This window comes from Giraffa tippelskirchi, chromosome 13, assembly GCF_054371585.1.
Source record: "Giraffa tippelskirchi isolate mGirTip1 chromosome 13, T2T-mGirTip1v1.2.pri, whole genome shotgun sequence".
Lineage (NCBI taxonomy): Eukaryota > Metazoa > Chordata > Mammalia > Artiodactyla > Giraffidae > Giraffa > Giraffa tippelskirchi.
The window spans coordinates 64563811-64585459 of NC_137287.1; the positions used below are offsets into that span (position 1 = coordinate 64563811).

At 37.3% G+C, this 21649-nt stretch overlaps 1 protein-coding gene across 3 annotated transcripts in view; it reads left to right on the top strand.

Moving 5' to 3' along the window:
- Positions 1–21649, top strand: part of MALRD1 (MAM and LDL receptor class A domain containing 1) — a 764811-nt gene that overhangs the window by 234825 nt on the left and 508337 nt on the right. For 2 of the 3 annotated variants that reach the window (XM_081558804.1, XM_081558803.1), the window contains 2 exons: positions 4686–4832; positions 18547–18644. In XM_081558804.1, coding sequence (XP_081414930.1) covers positions 4686–4832; positions 18547–18644 — 245 coding nt within the window. Of the gene's footprint in view, positions 1–4685; positions 4833–16332; positions 16619–18546; positions 18645–21649 lie in introns of those variants that run through there. The other variant, XM_081558805.1, reaches the window with a different exon arrangement.

Below are 21649 nucleotides of genomic sequence, written 5' to 3' on the forward strand. Positions count from 1 at the left end.
CACTGACTTGATGGACATGAGTTTGAGCACACTCTGAGTGTTGGTGATGGACAGGGAAGTCTGGCATGCTGCAGTCCATGCAGTCGCAGAGTCAGACACTGCTGAGCAACTGAACTGATAGTTCGTATATACAGCTTGAATACATCAGATTTTTTACTGTATTCCAGAGGCTAAGTAAATATTAACTCATGAATATTATCAGTTGGTATCTGCGGTCAGCGTGATTTTTGCAAAATGCATGTTTACTCAAGTGTTCTTTCTTTACCAAGTTCCTCTTACTTTTATACTATTTCAACAAATGTAGTTGATTGAGCCTCCAGCCCAGTACCTTTTCAAAAGTAGCTAATGGTAAAGGAAAAACAGATTTTGCTATTCTTACCGTGAGTGTTACTTGGTTGACTAGTAGTCTCGGCAGCAGCATCTGCGAGTTCCTTGGAAACACAGAACTTCAGGATACAACCCTATCTTACAGAACCCAAAGTTGCATTTTAATTCCCGTATAAGTTGCTCAGTCGTGTCTGACTCTTTCTGTCCATGGAATTCTCCAGGCAAGAATAACGGAGTGGGTTGCCATTTCTTTCTCCAGAGGAATCTTCCCGACCCAGGAATTAAACCTGGGTTTCCTGCATTGCAGGCAGATTCTTTACCAACTGAGCTACAAAGGAAGCCCATATAAGTACATTTTACCACAATAAAATGTTGAAAAAAATATATAGTTCATGCAGAAAGACTGTGTGTTCCAACAAGCACGGAAGGATGGATAGATCAATGTTTAAAGCAGTTTGGAAAATTCCATGGGAAAACTCTTTTAATTGAATGAAAAAATAGGAATGTTTTAGAGCATTTAAAATGGGAGTAGAAACTGTGACACTTCAAAGGAGAAGTTGGTACAATATTCAAGTGAAAGAAACTTAAACCAAGAATCCAGTGCAAGATGTTTAATTTTCAATGTGATACTGTGCCTGAATGCTTTCCATATTTTGAAAAAAATGTTGAATACTAAAATACCTCCTGAGGGTAAGGGACATATATATACACTTATCAGAGAAAAGATCTTGTGAGTTCTCAATAAATAAAATATTTTTGTTAGTACAATCGTATTAAAACCTAGTATCTGCTTAATGAATGTATAATTCCCACACAGACTTTTTTCTTATACAATAGAGAACTGACTGTTTTCTGAACCGGGGAGTTCATAAATATTTTAATTTTCATGATCCAGAATTTTCCTCAGCTGCCACAATGAAATTCTTTTTTCTCTTGCCAGTATGCTTCAGTGGTTAAACATGCAAGAGAAAGCTTTGTCATAATTTAAAAATATTACTCTAACTGATGAACTCAGTGAAATTTCACTGAAATTATGAACTGTGGCATATCTCATCCTCTGATTAGAGATGGCGATATGTATTCTGCAGTCACAGAAATTTAAGTAAAAGCAACCAGATAGTCCAAATCACTACTTGTCATGAATACAGTTTGTGTATAATATGAATAGGTAATTTTTTAGATTTTATAAATATTTAACATTTAACATGTGGTATCATAAGGCATTTATTAGCTGCCTGCATGTGTTTGGCCCTCCTGGTTTTACTTCAGATATAACTTTACCTTAAATGTTTAGAATTATGTAGGGGAAATATTAATGGAAAAACTTCAGCTTTGGTGATTGGAATTTGACTTCTATTTTATAGTGCAGTTAAGTTCTAGAATATTTAGCTTTAAGAAAGTCCTTTGACATGTACTGGAATGAATGTCTTTGGTTAAAAAAAAAACAACTGAGCAGTTCAGTAAGATCTTTATAGAGATAATTGCATCATTTTATAGAGGTGATTGCTTCCCTGGTAGCTCAGCTGGTAAAGAATCCGCCCGCAATGCAAGAGACACTGGTTCGATTCCTGGGTCGGGAAGATCCCCTGAAGAAGGGATAGGCTACCCACTCCAGTATTCTTGGGCTTCTCTGGTGGTTCAGCTGGTAAGGAATCTGCCTGCAATGCGGGAGACCTGGGTTCGTTCCCTGGGTTGGGAAGATTCCCTGGAGAAGGTAAAGGCTGCCCACTCCAGTATTCTGGCCTGGAGAATAGTCCATGGGGTCGCAAAGAGTCAGACACAACTGAGTGACTTTCACTTTCACTTTTCATCATTTTACTTTCATCTATCTTTATAGTGATGGACTTTAAAAATTAATTTTCATTTTTCAAAAGACAGTGTTTTGGGTTCTGTGGAAAGTGCAGTGATAGACATTTTAACTGATAAAACATCCAGATAATGAAAGAAATGGTTAAAACTTTTCTTCTAAAGCTGAATTTCAACATGAGTACAATCTATTTTGTCTTGAAATCTTCTTTACGGTTTTTGCAGTTAAGTGACACAGGCACAGATGTGAAGCATCTGTGGAAGAGTTGGTGATGTTTGGGTCATTTTGTACTTTCCGTTTCCACATTCAATGGTATTATAGCCATTTCATACCAGTGCGTGTAACAGTGATTGTTCTCTGCATGGTCTTGCTTGCTTCCTTTGTTTATTAGCATGTAATTTGTTGCTCCAGTAGGGCAATATTGAATCTATTGCCCAAACAGGGCACTTGAGAGGAAAAAGGAGAGATATTAATTATTATCCTTGGACAATGGGTATAAACTGGGACATTTCTGAGCCAACCCTGATGGGGTGCCTGTAGTTAGGGGAGGAGGGATTCCTTGACCAAGTTCGCAATCAAGAATTGGGAACTTGTTAACACATTTCAGAGATCAAGTATGTATTTAAACCTTGTCTATTTGTATATTCTTCTGACTGAGAAGAGCTGGGAGGTGGCTTAGCAGGTGGTGAAGTTAACAGAAGACCAGAGAACTAGATTAGAAGATTTTCTGGATGCTGGGGGAGACAGTCACAGTTAGGTCATAAGTTCTTAACACTGTCAAAAAAACTGAAGAGGCTCTGCTTGGAGCAGTAACTTGCTATCAATAGCAGTATTCCAGCAACTCTGTAACCAGAGCTTAGAAAAGAAAAACATCCAAAAGCAATAGATTTCCAGTTAAGTACTATGTGGGTGAACAGCATTTCCCTGTCATGTTGATTCACCATTAGGTTATGAGCAACATTTTCCCATTATTATATGATAGTTAATTTGCTTGTTTTTATTTTTGGAGAATACTTTTAAGGGGAAATAATATTTGCTTGTAGAGAAAAATCTTTCATTACATATCTGTTATATGATTATCTAAACAAGCAGAGCTCTAAGAACTAAACATTGAATTTACACGGAGAGAAAATTTGTGGCCTTACTTTCAAATACCGTTTAGTGTTCTAAGAGTTGACATATTAGTGATAAAATATCTGGTCATGACCCAGGCATCTGTTTTTATAGAAATTTGAATATCCTTTATTAAGATATAGTGAGCTTATTCAGTATGCTGGTGAAACTGGTCACATTTTAAAAAATTGAACATAACAGTTAAGAGCAAGCAGTAATGCAGTCTTTTAAATTTTGAGACAAAGTCCCTGGTGTAGGGAGGCTTCAAAGTATAACCTTTGGTGTCAGGCAACCCAAAGTCTGGATATTCCATTTACTAAAATTTACTTACCATAGGCAAGTTACTTAGCGCTAACGTTTCCAAAAGATAATTACACTTGTTTTGTAGGGTGTTTGTGAACACAGATGGTAATATATGCAAAATACTTGCCACATACTTAGAGCTCAGTGGGAATACATCTATTCTAATTTTATTAAAGATCATAGAATTGTGATCTGAGGGAGCTGTCAAAACTTTAGGTGTTTTCTGATCAAGACCAAGAATTACTTTATCCTTCTTTCTGTTATGAAAATGCCTCTGCATAAAGAGGAATACTTGCAAATATGTTTTAAATTAATTGCATAGATTTATCCCCCAAACCACTAATATAGACTGATACTATAATTCTTATTTTAGGATAAGGAAACTTTAACAGATAGAAATTAATTTCTTGAAAGCACAAATCAAGTTGTTAGAATTTCTAGTGTACTACCCCGCCCACTGAAACTTGCTGATTTTTTTCCTCACAAATTTGGTGACAAAGCTATGAATGGTGTTTAGGAAGCTTACTCTAAATTCTGACTTTCTCTAGAACTCATTATTTTGTGATAAATGTAGGAATTTAAGTATTTTTCAACTTTGTAGTTATGTATTAAGAGGAAGGGAAAAAGCGAAGTTCAAAAATATCTAATTTATCTGCAATCCAAAGTGGCTGGGGATTTTTTTTCTCTTCTTTTTTTTTAGAGAAACTGTTAAACTAACATAATAGATTGAATTCTAAGGTGCTGACCTCAGGCTCTTCAGGTGTCCAGAATTAGCTTAAATTCCATCCTTTTTAACCATCTCAGCAGGTGAATCTTTTTCATCTTGGCAGTTGAATTGGTTACTCTGAAAAGCTGCAGAGTTTTGCCTTGTGTCATTAAATGCAGTAGAGATGGCCAACCAGGAAGAAATGTGCAGGTGTAGATAGAAGAATGTAGAAGGGCGCTGCCTCACGCAGCACATGGAGAACTTTGTGAGGTTGGAAAAAGCAAAACGACTCTGATGATTAGAAAACATTCTTTACAAAGTAGAGTGATGGTTCTGACCACCTAAGTTGATTGGCTATGCTAGCGTCAGTGTTTCCCTGCTTGCTTCCCCTTTATTCTCCTCACTTGTTTTCCTTTCTGTCCATAACAGCCAATCATCTCAGGTGTGACTTTGAGTCTGGTTTCTGCGGCTGGGAGCCATTTCTCACAGAAGATTCACACTGGGAATTCGTGAAAGGGTTGCCCAGTACAGACCACCATCTTCCTGATGCTGAGCACTCAACAAACACAAATCATGGTAGGATATTTTCCTCTTTTCTTAAAAAAAAATATTTTTTCCTGTTGTGGAATGATGATTCTGTGCATTTTCACTTCCCGCTATAGACTGTATAAGTGGAACTCTGGTTTGTTTTGCTTTCATTTCTTCTAATCAACTTAATAATTTATGATTGAGTTTCCTGAAAAGAGCATTGTTTTAATAACAAAACATTTTGTTACACCTTTTAAAAGGTGGGATTGAAGGCATGAAGAGGGGAAAAGTCTTCTGATAATTTTCTCTCGTTGTCATGAATCATGTACAGTAGGCTTGCCTTCTTTTTAGAGCAATCCAAGTTTTGCAAAACAGAAAGAATAGTTTAATCCTTTTTCTAGGAAAAGAGAACAGAAATTTAGCACTAGCTCGAAAATAAATTGCAAATACTCTAATACAACTTAATCACTTTTAAAGCTTCTTTGTAACAGTATTACTTCTTCCCCGTACATCCTTTTATTTTAACCAGCAGTACGGTTTTTACATATCCCCTTAAAATAGAGCAACCATAACTATATATAGCATTCCAGTGAAGGGTTGTAAAACTCCAAGGAAAATAGAAGGGTTTTGTTCTGTTTTTGTTTTGTTTGATGAATTGCAAAGGTACATTAGTTTCATACTAACTTTATAATAACACAACTATGCCATAGATCCTCTTTAAGCTCGCATAACCTCCACTAGACATTATATCTATTTCTCCTTTGAGATTTCCAAAGAAGTACACCAAAACTAATAATGTTGACTGTGTTTTTAGCCATTGCAAATTGGGGTTAGTGGGGGAGGATGTTAGGGGACAGAGAGGGAGACTTTGGCTATTCATCCCATCTGTTGTCTAAAACTATAAACTCAGCTTATTATTTAACAGTAGATTAGGATCTTAATTTCTGCTCTTGTGCCAGTGGGTCTTATTTTTCCCTTCAGATTCTGTGGCAGATTGGATTAAATTTAAAGTTTAAAATAGGAAGGAGACTATTAATTATTGGAACTATATTTATTACTACTACATTTCCTCCAAGCTTATATAATGTTTCCTTAAACCAATTGAGAACATACCATATATTAGACCTGGGTGTATACCAGTGGAAAGATATTTGAGTTGTTCCTACATTTTGGTGATTATGAGTATATAATTTGCCTATGGGTTTTATCTGGACATAAAGTTTCATTAGAGTTGAGCACTCTGTTCAATTCCTACGTATAATTAGCGTTTCCACTCTGGTTGGTAAAAAGACCCTACTGTTTCTGGCCCTTTATGACCTTGAGGCAGTGCTTCAGCTGCTCCTTTTAGAAGGTTTTCCTCCAGCCTCAGGTGGTTTCCATGCCCTGGTTAGTACTCAGGTGGAGATTTGGAGGGAACTCTGTGGAGATCTCCGGAGTTCACTCTCTTTGCCGCTCTCCTTTTCCTGGAACTCTGCTTCATGAACTATGGCCACTTGTGTTTCCCCAAACTGCAGTCTTTTCAACTTGAGAAGACCACCACACTGCTGGCTTCCGCCTCCCTGACCGGCAGTTGGAAACTGGGTATAGGTACCAAGCTGGGAAAATTGTGTAACTTCGTTCACTTGTTCCCTCTCTCAGAGATCATTGTGATTCTATATTCCCATTGTCCTACATTTGAAAACCATTATATAATAGATGTATGTTTTGATTTCTTTGCTCGTGTAAGATAGAAGACTAAATCTGATGCCTGATATTCAACCTTGCCTTAAAACAGGAAAAGCCTAATTCCTTTGTTAGTTTGCTTAATTTCTTTGGTCTGGGTATGCTGTAATATAACTAGCCATCCTCTTATTGGATAACAATATGATGACAATGCTGCAAATCTATACTGGTATGCATTTTCTTATATGGGGATCTTTAATTCTATGCAGTAAATAACTAACAGTGATCCTCCTATTTTTTACAGAAATGTACTTTCTCTCAAAATTTTAATATTTAAAATTCCAGAAGCAAAAGGAGTGCTGTTTTCTATTTGTCTACCATCAATAGACATGCTATTCTCTTAAACCACCCTTGTATTCCTGAGGCAAACTTCTTTTGACTGGTTTTATTTATGATTTCTTCCTGCATAATGGTGTATTTGTGATATTTTTACCTAAGTTCATTATAAGGTCTATTTTCTAATGTTCTCACGGCATCTAAGGAATCCTTTCTGGGCCGTATTACATTAAAAGGGGTGCATCCTTTGCAAAAGGTGAGGTTGAGGCTGGCCTGGACAGTGTAGCCCGGGGAGGCTGACCCCTCCATTCTTTATTTTTATACTGTGCTGGTCAGCAAGCCCCTCCGGGGTTACAAGAGTTTTACAAGAACAATTTTACGATGAACAGTTCAGATGAACAGGAACAGTCTCTCTGGTATGCTATAATTCCATAGGTCTCTTAACTCAGAGCATTCTATGGTGCAGGCTTGTAAGAAAATAAATCCAGAGATATATTTCTGGAAGTACATGGACCTAGGGTCAGAGTTCATTCTCTTTAGGCTCTACCTGCATATATAAAGTTAAAGTCAATACTGTCTGTTTTTCAAATATTTGGTTAAAATGTTCTTGAGATTGTGTTTAGCTTCCACATCAGTTTTCACTAATGTAATATTTTCATAATATTATCTTTTTGTCTAAAAAATGTTGTCTCTTTTCACTTAATCAGAAGTCTTATACTTTTTCATGGAGTTTTATGATGTTTTTCATACAAGTCCTGTCCTTTTCTTGTTAAATTTATTCCTACATATCTTGTATTACAATTAACTGGGAGTAGAATATTTCTTATCGTTCTATATTCAGGGTCTTATTGCTAAAATAAATAAAATAACTTAGAAGTATTTCTCTGTTTGAATTTACCTTGCTAAATTCTTCTATTGATACCTGTCTTTATCAAAAGAGAATCTGTTGGGGTTTCTCCAACAGATTGGAGAATCTGTTGGGATTTTACAATTCTATTACTGGCAATATATATGGAACGCTATCTCTACTTTTCTGTCATACTTATTAGAAATTTTATTTTCTTGACTTCCACATTTGCTAGACCTATGAGATAATGTTAGTCTAAATAAGTAATATTATCTTACTAATATTTCCTCTAATTAGTAACGGTGACAGAATTCTCTAGATAGTTTCTCATTATAATTAAAATAATTTTGTTGTTGGCCATTGAAGACATTATATATTTTGAGGTATGTCATTAATCTTTATTGTTTCTTTTTAACATTTTATTGAGGTTATTGGGAATGAATGACTAGTTTTCACAGTCTTTTCAATATTTGTTTATATGACTCTATCATTTTACTCTTTAATTTGATCTTATTGACTATGTTGATAAGACTGTTAAACCAAACTTCTATTCTTGGAAAGCTCATTGGTTGGGACATAGCATTTTTTTTTTTTTTTTGCATGCTCTGCAATTATTTCTTTTTTTATTTTATTTCATTAATTAGTTTATTTTCTATTTTTAACTTTACAATATTGTATTTGTTTTGCCATACATTGACATGAATGCCATACATTGACATGACATTGACATGAAGGTGAAAGAGGAGAATGAAAAAGTTGGCTTAAAGCTCAACGATCAGAAAACTAAGATCATGGCATCTGGTCCCATCACTTCATGACAAATAGATGGGCAAACAGTGGAAACAGTGTCAGACTTTATTTTTTTGGGCTCCAAAATCACTGCTGATGGTGACTGCAGCCATGAAATTAAAAGACGCTTACTCCTTGGAAGGAAGGTTATGGCCAACCTAGATAGCATATTTAAAAGCAGAGACATTACTTTGCCAACAAAAGTCTGTCTAGTCAAGGCTATGGTTTTTCCAGTGGTCACGTATGGATGTGAGAGTTGGACGGTGAAGAAAGCTGAGCGCCGCAGAATTGATGCTTTTGAACTGTGGTGTTGGAGAAGACTCTTGAGAGTCCCTTGGACTGCAAGGAGATCCAATCAATCTATCCTAAAAGAGATCAATCCTGGGTGTTCATTGGAAGGTCTGATGTTGAAGCTGAAACTCCAATACTTTGGGCACCTCATGCGAAGAGTTGACTCATTGGAAAAGACCCTAATGCTGGGTAGGATTGGGGGCGGGAGGAGAAGGGGACAACAGAGGATGAGATGGTTGGATGGCATCACCGACTCGATGAACATGGGTTTGGGTAGACTCCGGGAGTTGGTGATGGACAGAGAGGCCTGGCATGCTGCAATTCATGGGGTCGCAAAGAGTCGGACACGACTGAGCGACTGAACTGAACTGACGTGAATCCACCATGGGTGTACATGTTTTCACCTTCCAGAACCGCCCTTCCACCTGCGTCCCCATCCCATCCCTCCAGGTCATCCCGGTGCACCAGCATGTATCATGCGTTGAACCTGGACTGGCAATTTGTGTCACATATCATAATTTACATGTTTCAATGCCATTCTCCCATATCATCCCACCCTCGCCCTCTCCCATAGAGTCCATAATACTGCTCTATTTGTCTGTGTCTCTTTTGATATCTCACATACAGGGTTATCTTTACTGATTGACTAAATACCATATCTATGTGTTAGTATACTGTATTGGTGTTTTTCTTTTTGGCTTACTTCACTCTGTATAATAGGCTCCAGTTTCATCCACCTCATTAGAACTGATTCAAATGTATTCTTTTTAATGGCTGAGTAATAGTCCATTGTGTATATGTACAACAGCTTCCTTATCCATTCATCTGCTGATGGGCATCTAGACTGCTTCCATGTCCTGGCTATTGTAAACAGTGCTGCGATGAACATTGGGGTATACGTGTCTCTTTCAATTCTGGTTTCCTCGGTGTGTATGCCCAGCAGTGGGATTGCTGGGTCATATGGCAGTTCTGTGTCCAGTTTTTTGAGGAATCTCCCCACTGTTCTCCATAGTGGCTGTACTAGTTTGCATTCCAACAGTGTAGGAGGGTTCCCTTTTCTCCACACCCTCTCCAGCATTTATTGCTTGTTGACTTTTGGGTAGCAGCCATTCTGACGGGCATGAAATGGTACCTCATTATGGTTTTGATTTGCACTTCTCTAATAATGAGTGATGCTGAGCATCTTTTCATGTGTTTGTTAGCCATCTGTATGTCTTCTTTGGAGAAGTGTCTGTTTAGTTCTTTGGCCCACTTTTTGATTGGGTCGTTTAATTTTCTGGAATTGAGCTGCAGGAGTTGCTTGTATATTTTTGAGATTAATTGTTTGTCCGTTGCTTTGTTTGCTATTATTTTCTCCCATTCTGAAGGCTGTCTTTTCACCTTGTTTACAGTTTCCTTCGTTGTGCAAAAGCTTTTAAGTTTAATTAGGTCCCATTTGTTTATTTTTGCTTTTATTTCCAATATTTTGGGAGGTGGGTCATAGAGGATCCTGCTGTGATTTATGTCAGGGAGTGTTTTGCCTATGTTTTCCTCTAGAAGTTTTATAGTTTCTGGTCTTACATTTAGATCTTTAATCCATTTTGAGTTTATTTTTGTGTATGGTGTAGGAAGTGTTCTAGTTTCATTCTTTTACAAGTGGTTGACCAGTTTTCCCAGCACCACTTGTTAAAGAGATTGTCTTTTCTCCATTGTATATTCTTGCCTCCTTTGTCGAAGATAAGGTTTCCATAGGTGCGTGGATTTATCTCTGGACTTTCTATTTTGTTCCATTGATCTATATTTCTGTCTTTGTGCCAGTACCATACTGTCTTGATGACTGTGGCTTTGTAGTATAGCCTGAAGTCAGGCAGGTTGATTCCTCCAGTTCCATTCTTCTTTCTCAAGATTGCTTTGGCTATTCAAGACTTTCTGTATTTGCATACAAATTGTGAAATATTTTGTTCTAGTTCTCTGAAGAATACCGTTGGAAGCTTCATAGGGATTGCATTGAATCTGTAGATTGCTTTGGGTCATATACTCATTTTGACTATATTGATTTTTTCTGATCCATGAACATGGTATGTTTCTCCATCTATTTGTGTCCTCTTTGATTTCTTTCACCAGTGTTTTATAGTTTTCTATATATAGGTCTTTTGTTTCTTTAGGTAGATATATTCCTAAATATTTTATTCTTTTCGTTGCAATGGTGAATGGAATTGTTTCCTTAATTTCTCTTTCTGTTTTCTCGTTGTTAGTGTATAGGAATGCAAGGGATTTCTGTGCATTAATTTTGTATCCTGCAACTTTACTATATTTGTTGATGAGCTCTAGTAATTTTCTGGTGGAGTCTTTAGAGTTTTCTATGTAGAGGATCATGTCATCTGCAAACAGTGAGAGTTTTACTTCTTCTTTTCCAATCTGGATTCCTTTTATTTCTTTTTGTGCTCTGATTGCTGTGACCAAAACTTCCAAAACTATGTTGAATAGTAGTGGTGAGAGTGGGCACCCTTGTCTTGTTCTTGATTTTAGGGGAAATGCTTTCAATTTTTCACCATTTAGGATAATGTTTGCCGTGGGTTTGTCATATATAGCTTTTATTATGTTGAGGTATGTTCCTTCTATTCCTGCTTTCTGGAGGGCTTTTATCATAAATCGATACTGAATTTTGTCATAATGCTTTCTCTGCATCTATTGAAATAATCATATGGTTTTTATTTTTCAATTTGTTTATGTGGTGTATTACATTGATTGATTTGCAGATATTGAAGAATCCTTGCATCCTGGGGATAAAGCCCACTTGGTCATGATGTACGATTTTTTTAATAAGTTGTTGGATTCTGTTTGCTAGGATTTTGTTAAGTATTTTTGCATCTATGTTCATCAGTGATGTTGGCCTGTAGTTTTCTTTTTTTTTGTAGCATCTTTGTCAGGTTTTGGTATTAGGGTGTTGTTGGCCTCATAGAATGAGTTTGGAGTTTACCTTCCTCTGCAATTTTCTGGAAGAGTTTGAGTAGGATAGGTGTAGCTCTTCTCTAAATTTTTGGTAGAATTCAGCTGTGAAGCCATCTGGTCCTGGGCTTTTGTTTGCTGGAAGATTTCTGATTACAGTTTCAATTTCTGTGCTAGTGATGGGTCTGTTGAGATTGTCTATTTCTTCCTGGTTCAGTTTTGGGAAGTCATACTTTTCTAAGAATTTATCCATTTCTTCCAAGTTGTTCAATTTATTTGCATATAGTTGCTAATAACAGTCTCTTATGATCCTTTGTATTTCTGTGTTGTCTGTTGTGATCTCTCCGTTTTCATTTCTAATTTTGTTGATTTGATTCTTCTCCCTTTGTTTCTTGATGAGTCTGGCTAATGGCTTGTTGATTTTATTTATCTTCTCAAAGAACCAGCTTTTGGCTTTGTTGATTTTTGCTATGGTCTCTTTTGTTTCTTTTTCATTTATTTCTGCCCTAATTTTTAAGATTTCTTTCCTTCTACTAAACCTGGGGTTCTTCATTTCTTCCTTTTCTAGTTGTTTTAGGTGTAGAGTTAGGCTATTTATTTGGCTTTTTTCTTGTTTCTTGAGGTGAACCTGTATTGCTATGAATCTTCCCCTTAGCACTGCTTTTACAGTGTCCCATAGGTTTTAGGTTGTTGTGTTTTCATTTTCATTCGTTTCTATGCATATTTTGATTTCTTCTGTGATTTGTTGGTCATTCAGCAGTGTGTTGTTCAGCCTCCATATGTTGGAGTTTTTAATTGTTTTTCTCCTGTAATTGACATCTAATCTTACTGCATTGTGGTCAGAAAAGATGCTTGGAATGATTTCAATTTTTTTGAATTTACCAAGACTAGATTTATGGCCCAAGATGTGATCTGTTCTGGAGAAGGTTCCGTGTGCACTTGAGAAAAGGTGAAATTTGTTGTTTTGGGGTGAAATGTCCTGTAGATATCAATTAGGTCTAACTGGTCTGTTGTATCATTTAAAGTTTGTTTCCTTGTAATTTTCTGTTTAGTTGATCTGTCCATAGGTGTGAGTGGGGTATTAAAGTCTCCCACTCTTATTGTGTTACTGTTAACTTCCCCTTTCATACTTGTTAGCATTTGCCTTACATATTGCGGTGCTCCTATGTTGTGTGCATATATATTTATAATTGTTATATCTTCTTCTTGGATTGATCCTTTGATCATTATGTAGTGTCCATCTTTGTCTCTTTTCACCGCCTTTGTTTTAAAGTCTATTTTATCTGATATGAGTATTGCTACTCCTGCTTTCTTTTGGTCTCTATTTGCATGAAATATCTTTTTCCAGCCCTTCACTTTCAGTCTGTATCTGTCCCTTGTTTTGAGGTGGGTCTCTTCTAGACAACATATATAGGGGTCTTGTTATTGTATCCATTCAGCCAGTTTTTGTCTTTTGGTTGGGGCATTCAACCCATTTACATTTAAGGTAATTATTGATAAGTATGATCCCGTTACCATTTACTTTATTGTTTTGGGTTCGAGATTATACCCCCTTTCTGTGTTTCCTGTCTAGAGAAGATCCTTTAGCATTTGTTGGAGAGCTGGTTTGGTGGTGCTGAATTCTCTGAGCTTTTGCTTGTCTGTAAAGCTTTTGATTTCTCCTTCATATTTGAACGAGATTCTTGCTGGGTACAGTAATCTGGGCTGTAGATTATTTTCTTTCATCACTTTAAGTATGTCCTGCCATTCCCTTCTGGCCTGAAGAGTTTCTATTGAAAGATCAGCTGTTATCCTTATGGGAATCCCCTTGTGTGTTATTTGTTGTTTTTCCCTTGCTGCTTTTAATATTTGTTCTTTGTGTTTGATCTTTGCTAATTTGATTACTATGTGTCTTGGAGTATTTCGCCTTGGGTTTATCCTGTTTGGGACTCTCTGGGTTTCTTGGACTTGGGTGATTATTTCCTTCCCCACTTTAGGGAAGTTTTCAACTCTTATCTCCTCGAGTATTTTCTCATGGTCTTTCTTTTTGTCTTCTTCTTCTGGGACTCCTATGATTTGTATGTTGATGTGTTTAACATTGTCCCAGAGGTCTCTGAGGTTGTCCTCATTTCTTTTCATTCTTTTTTCTTTTCTCCTCTCTGTTTCATTTATTTCTATCATTCTATCTTCTATCTCATTTATCCTATCTTCTGCCTCCGTTATTCTACTGTTGGTTCCCTCCAGAGCGTTTTTGATCTCATTTATTGCATTATTCATTATAGAATGACTCTTTTTTATTTCTTCTAGGTCCTTGTTAAACCTTTCTTGCATCTTCTTGATCCTTGTCTCCAGGTTATTTATCTGTAACTCCAATTTGTTTTCCAGATTTTGGATCTTTTCACTATCATTATTCGGAATTCTTTATCAGATAGATTCCCTATCTCTTCCTCTTTTGTTTGATTTGGAGTGCATTTATTCTGTTCCTTTACTTGCTGGGTATTTCTCTGCCTTTTCGTCTTGTTTATATTGCTGTGTTTGGGGTGGCCTTTCTGTTTTCTGGCAGTTTGTGGTTCCTCTTTATTGTGGAGGTTCCTCACTGTGGGTGGGTTTGGATGGGTGGCTTGTCAAGGTTTCCTGGTTGGGGAAGCTTGTGTCGGTATTCTGGTGGGTGGAGCTTGATTTCTTCTCTCTGGAGTGCAACGAAGTGTCCAGTAATGAGTTTTGAGATGTCATTGGGTTTGGTGTGACTTTGAGCAGCCTGTATGTTGAAGCTCAGGGCTATGTCCCTGTGTTTCTGGAGAATTTCCGTGGTATATCTTATTCTGGGACTTGTTGGCCCTTGGGTGGTGCTTGGTTTCAGTGTAGGTATGGAGGTGTTTGATGAGCTCCTATCGTTTAATGCTTCCTGGATTCAGGAGTTCTCTGGTGTTCTCAAGATTTGGACTTAAGTCTCCTGTCTCTGGTTTTCAGTCTTATTCTTACAGTAGCCTCAAGACTTCTCCATCTATACAGCATCGATGATAAAACATCTAGGTTAACGATGAAAGGTTTCTCCGCAGTGAGGGACACCTGGAGAGGTTCACAGAGTTACAAGGAGAAGGGAAGAGGGAGGAGGGAGATAGAGGTGGCCAGGAGGAGAAGAGGGGAATCAAAAGGAGAGAGAGCAAGCTAGCCAATAATCACTTCTCTATGTGCTCTCCACCGTCTGAATCTTTCAGATATGTTCACAGAGTTACACAGGGAAGAGAAGAGGGAGGAAGGAGACAGAGGTGGCCAGGAGGAGAAAAGGGGGAATCAAAGGGGAGAGACAGATCCAGCTAGCAATCAGTTCTCTAAGTGTTCTCCACAGCCTGGAACACACAAAGAGATTCACAAAGCTGGGTAGAGAAGAAAAGGGGGAGTGGGGAGATGGAGGTGACCTGGTGGAGAAAAAGGAGAGTTAAAATGGGGAGAGAGCAATCAAGCCAGTGATCTCATTCCCAAGTAAAAATGGGTGCTGAAGATTGGGTTCTTGAAGATACAAAGTTGATAACAAATACTAAAAAGCAAAGATTAAAAATCTAGAGTAGAGGTTAGGTTCTCAAAAATACCATATTAAAAAAGGAGAAAGAAAAGAAAAAAAAAGGGAAAAACCCACCAAAGTCACAAAAATTATAAAATATATGTATATGAAGTTTACTTTAAAAATAATGTCTTAAAGAAAAAAATAAAAACAGGGTCTTTTTTTTTTGCAAGGTAATAGTAGGTTATAAAAATGAAAATTGAAGGAGTAATAGGAGACTTAAAAATAAAATAAGAAAATAAAATAAAATTTAAAAAAATTAACAAAAAAAATAATAAAAGTTTTAAAAATTTAAAAAAAGATACTAGTAAAAATATATCTCAGACTTTCTCTGGAGCTGTTACGTACAGTGTGGAGTGAGTTCATTTTCAGATAGTTCCTTGGTCCAGCTTGTACTTCTCAAGGTCTCTAGGTCCCTTCCTATATAGTCAGTCAGTGCTAATTACAGGGTTTTAAACTGTTGCATCTGTCACTTCCAAAGCGATTCCTTCTGTTTCTTTTAGCTTCTTCTGTTTGCTGGTCTCTTCAGTGTCTAATTTCTGCCCTGACACAAGGGGGGCGGTTGTAGTCACTTTTTTTTTTTTTTAGCCTCACTTGTTCAATCGTGTTGTGGAGAGGGAGGAACACTCCAAACAAATCTCACTGGCATGTGCTCACAATGTTTTGGCCACACTGGGTTTGCCCCACTCACGGCATGTGTGCTTTCCCAGTCTACACTGCTCAGGCTCTAGGTTGCACTGCCGGGAACTGTCTGAAGCGGCCCCTCGGGTTGTCTGTACTTCCCAGGTCTAAGCCGCTCAGGTTCTGGTTCCCGGGTACTTCACAAAGGCGCAGACTTGGTTGAGCCTGGGTTTTGTGCCTTTCCCAGCTCCAGTCAGCTCCGGTGACCAGGTTTTTGGCTAGCGCGGTCGGGGGCTGCGCCTTTTTCCCTTCCCCCATCCCAGCAACTCGGTTTTCTGGGTGTACAATGGGCGCAGTTTCCCAGGTATGCCGTGCTCTCCCCTGGGGAGCTGATCTCTGGCTGCAACCCTCTCGGCGGGTGTTAACCCTCCAGAGTCCCAAGCAATCCTGGTTAGCAGCGAGGTCTGTTTGCAGTTTGGTATAGAATGCCTCTCTGGGGCCGCGGTTCTGCCCTTCCGGCTCTGGCTTCTCTCGCCTGCCTGTGTCCTGCTGGGGATGGGCTGGTCCGCAGCAGGCTTGCTCTGCTCAGTCCTTTGTTCTGTGAGGGGGCCTGGAGGTGTCTTAGGTTAATGCTTTTCGTGGGAAAGCTATCCCATGGTCTAGGTTGCTGTCTCAATCTAGTTTCCTCAGATTGCCCACAGGACATTCAGGCTCAGTCCTAACCCAAAGCAATGCAGCCCGCCCCTCCCTGCCCAGCCCCCGCTTGCTAGTTGGGGATGCGCATGTCTGCGCTGCACACCCGCTGGGAATTGCTGTTAGGTACGTAAACCGTGGGTTTTAAATTATTTATTTATTTTCCCTCTTGGTTATTTTGCCCTTTGTGATTCCAAGGCTTGCCACAGACTGGCCGGAGAGAGTGTTTCCTGGTGTTTGGAAACTTCTTTCTTTTTTAAGACTCCCTTCCTGTGATGGATCTCCGTCCCTACCTCTTTTGTCTTTCATTTTATCTTTTATATTTTGTCCTACCTCCTTCCAAAGACTATGATCTGCCTTTCTGTGTGTCTGATGTCCTCTGGCAGCATTCACAAGTTGTCTTGTGGAATTTGCTCGGCGTCTAAATGTTCTTTTGGTAAATTTGTGGGAGAGAAAGTCATCTCCCCATCCTATTCCTCCGCCATCTTAGGACCGCCCCAGCTTTTTTTTTTTTTTTAAGAATTGCAAATGCAATTGAGACATTTTAATTAGAAATTTGTATCTATGATCATGAGTGATATTGATCTGTAGTTTTATTCTCTTTTCATCATTCTTAACATTAGAGATATCTGGCATCTTAAAGTGAGTCAAGGAGCTGTTCATATTTTTCTAAAACCTGCGATATATGCAAGTAATGTGCAAATATTTATTTTTTAAAAATTAAATAAAATTAAGCAGTGGAGCCATACACCCTGGTAGATTGTTTTCATATCACTTTTCCAGTTAATTTTGTGGGATAATCAACTTATTCAAACCCTTCTTTTAGATTTTGAAGTTTTAGTGTTTATGTGTTTCATCCTTCATTAACTGCTTGTTTGAAATTGTCTATATTGTTTTTAATGACCAGAGGGGTAAGATCTTTGAATATTGTTAATGTTTAGAATTTTTATTAGTCTTTTGGCAATATTCAGTTGATTTTTACTTGAACCTGAGGATTTTTAAGCTGGAATAATTTTTCAAAGTCATCTTTTCCTAGTCTTTTATAGGTGAAATAGAGAATTTAATGAACTCATATACTCTGTCTATTACTCTTAGTCTGGAGTTGGGAACAGTAGGCATTATCCTCCCCAGTTGGGTTTGGATTTAAAGCCCATAGAAACTGGGTTCTGTTTTTCTCACTCAGAGACCACACTGCTGACTTGCAGCCATGGTGATTTGGTTAAACATGTGGTGGTACCTGTAACACATTTAATTCTGAAATCCTTTTCATTCTGTGCAGTCAGCATTGATCTGTCTAAGAAAATTCCCTTCTGAGCGTGTTTTATTTCATCAAAATAGTTGTATTTCCAGGTTGCCCGTCACTCCATGATTATCAAAGGGCAGGATCAAACCTTGACATTGTGCAGCATAGACTACCTTGTAAATTTTCGTTATTCAAGGAAGCTACCCTGACTACTCTTCTGAATGTGTGATCTCTCGAGCTGCTAAGAGATGTTATCCCCCCTGTACATTTGCCATGAGCACTTCCACTGTAGTTAAAGTCTAAAAGCAGTTATTTTGTTAACGCTCAGATTACATCTTTAATTAAGCTTTCATTCCCACTAGCACAGACAACAGTGACAAACATGTAAGCCCCAGGAGAAACCAAGCTCATTCTATAGGCTCTCATCCTTCATTACATCTAGAAGAAACTTACAAGTAAAGGTCTCCTGGGAATTTTGTAAGGGCATGCTGAATATCTAATTGTAAACTTAGAAGCTTCATTTAATTTAATTTCAAACGTGACTTGAGTTAAGCCAATAAACATGTTCATTGAGAGGATTTAGATCGAGCTTATTTTTCATCAATGAGATTTTTATTTCAAATATTTAGTGTTATCCATATGAAAGCAATTCATGGTTATTTATGGAACTTAATGGTAAAGAAGTAAAATCGTAATTTTCTTTATCTGATTAACAGTTGAATGTGTGCACGGTCGAGCTATTAGAGCAAAGAACTGCCAAATGTACAAGAGAAGTACTTTTATCCACATGATTTTGTGTTTGTTTTTGCAGGATCATTTATTTATTTTGGGGTACATCAACCACCTGCAGTGGCCAAGCTTGGAAGTCCTGTTCTTACAAAATCAGTCACTGCCTCTACCCCATGTCAGGTAACCAATTATTGGAATTTTCATTGGCCAGTCTGTGGTTATAAACTGTTAGGCTTGGGTTGCTTCAGCTAGTAAATGCCTCCTATGTTTTACTACTATTTTCATGATGTTTTGAGAGATTTATGTGAGCTATTTCAACAGGAAATGTCATGTCATTCCAGAAGACATTTACAGCATATAACTTGCACCCTTTGTTTGGGAGGCCTATTCAAAAATATTTCTATCATTTTGTATTCTTCCCATGTAGTTCTTTCAATAATTTAAAGCTGTGGATCCACATTGCCCCAACTGCTTATTATTTTGGCCAGAAATGTTGCTAATAATTGAGGAAAATAAAAGCAGTTTAACAAATTCTGTTGAAAAAAAGATGAAAGAATGAATAAAGAAAGACAAATATGTGCAGGAAAAAATAAATATATTTCCAGGATTTTATTTTTTCAGTTAGTCCTTCTGGTGCCACTAAACACAGACCAAGGGGTAAAACACTCAGTTCATTCCCACAGAATAACAGAGAAGAAGGCAAGGGAACTTTGGATTCAGATGAACATGATTCCAATTTCACTTCTGCCACAGATGATATGCTTTGATACTCAGTGTCCATAGTGGAAACACAGTGTTAGTATACCTTCTTCACATGGTTGTGAGAATTCAAATGTGATTAAATAAAGGACCTGGGAAAGTATTTGGCACATATAGGTGTTCAATAAACATAATCCTTTCATTTTTCCATAACACTAATGTCTCTATTAGAAGTTTCTATCCTTTTGAGAGTTCTAACATGTCTCTGAGCCTGTAGATTTCAGCTTTCTTTTTCTCCCTTTGCTTATCAGAAAATAACGAAGGGATCTGTAGTCCCACACACTAAATTCATTGCCTGGAAATGCAGTGTTACAGAATTAATTCAGGCATTCCTGGTGATAAATTACATATCATTCAGTGGTATAAATTTAATTATACTTTCATCTTGATATAAGCCTGACTGAGAGTCCCTGCAACTCTTAATAGATTGACCTACTCTGTTTTTTTTTTCTGTGTTTTTTTTGTTGTTGTCCATATCTTTGTGAGAATTTGGTTTAAAACAGTGGCCTGAACTCCACTTCTATCTCACCCACTTGGACTCTAGGCTCTCCCACCTTTGGTTTATTTTAATTAAATCTGATGTGATAGATATAGAATTTTTGGAGAACTTGTGAAACATTCGCTTGCTCTTTAAAAGCACTTTACAGACTTACTGAACTTTAATTCAGGATCATATACCAAAGTAATGCAACTGCTGTTGTTAAATTTATTAAAGACACTGGATAAAAAGGAATGGAATATATTAATTCTGCCTGTTTTACAGAAGTATGAAAACTAACATTAAGAACGTATTAGAAATTCTGAGACTCATTAAGAAATCATACAGCTCTCTTCTTTTTCAAGATGATTTGCATTTCCCATTGTTGTGTGTGGCTAGCCATTAACCTGTGGTCATTGGGATTGACCCACAATTTATGATTGTTTCCACTTGAGGACATTTTTCTTTATTGTGGCTTAAATTTGGAGCTTACCTATGGGAGCTGTTGGGGTGGAGCCTCAGTAAAAGCAATGAACAATTTAGATGCTTTGTTGTCTGTGTCTCAGAACAAGGTCCTCCACCTTTGTTCTCAGATACTGACTTAGGGGCTTGCCTTGATTTGTGGAAAAATAAGAGGTTACAGACTGCCAGCAGAAGTCTTTGTTCCCTTTTAACTGCATCTGCTTGAATGTTAGGAATCTTTGAGTTAGAAGGAGGGATATTTGCATTACTTCATAGTACTTTCCAGCTTAGAATTATTATTCGATTGTTATAGGTTATTCATAGTCTGAGATGCACATAGCCAAAGTTCTCTCCCATAGGAGTATTCTAAGCATATACTATTACTTTTTTAGAATTCTGTGGTAATGTGTGTTTCTTTCATGAAAGTTACAAAATAAGCTAACAGAACAAAATCTCATCTTCTTCAGTAACCAGAAAATGCAGCTGATCTTCCTAATTGGAACCTATTGATCATAGCTGTGTTCATGGAATAGCAAATGTTCTTTGTAATAAAATAATAAAGTGGGGCAGTGAGATAACCAAAATGGGGAACTTTGATGTGATTAAAGCTTTCGTCTTATGAAATTATATGATTTTTTCTCTACATAATCATATCAGGCTAATACAGCTAAGAATTTTTTTTGAAAGGACTTTAAGGGAATATGAAGCTTTCTTTGGAAATTTTTCTAACAGACTTTTAGGGTCATTTTGCATGAATTACCTTGTACTTTATGTGGAGACTACACATGGCATCAACATGCAGAATTGGTCCTGCAACTATGCAGTATTCAAGGTGTGGACTTTTATTAAAAGCTTCAAAAGCTCCTTCAGTCACTGGTGGAAATTTGGCATTTTTCCTTAGAATAGCCAGGAGATAGGACACACAGAACATGTGGAAGCCAGAAGCTAGTATTTCTTATTACTGTTGAAATACTATTACTGTTTTTAATAAATCAGGAAATATAGAATATGAAAGAGATTTGTGAGAATATTAATATTTTCTGAGCTCTCATATTTGAGTTACTGTTTGAAAAAGACCAAATATCTCACTTCACAATTAAATACAGCAGACTGATAACATGAAGCTTCTACTTTCAATGCTATTAATAGTTTATATGTTTGTCTTTTGTTTGTTCTAAATTCCCCAACACATATTGGCTATTCTAATAGTCTTTAATTAAAAAATTCTTAAAATTAAAAAAAAAAGTGAATGAGTATATCAGGAAAAAAAATGATGAAACAAAAGATAGACTGGTTCTAAAATTAAAGTTTGAGGACCAGGCTACCTGTTTGAATCGAAGTATCCCAGCAGCCAATGCAGAGAGAGACATGTGAGTCATCATTTGGTTCAGGTTCAAGGAAGTGAAAAACAAAAATAGTTCTTCTGAGACTTCTGAGTGCACACATGCAAGTGTAAATGTTCTTTCTCTGACTCAGGGCACACCTG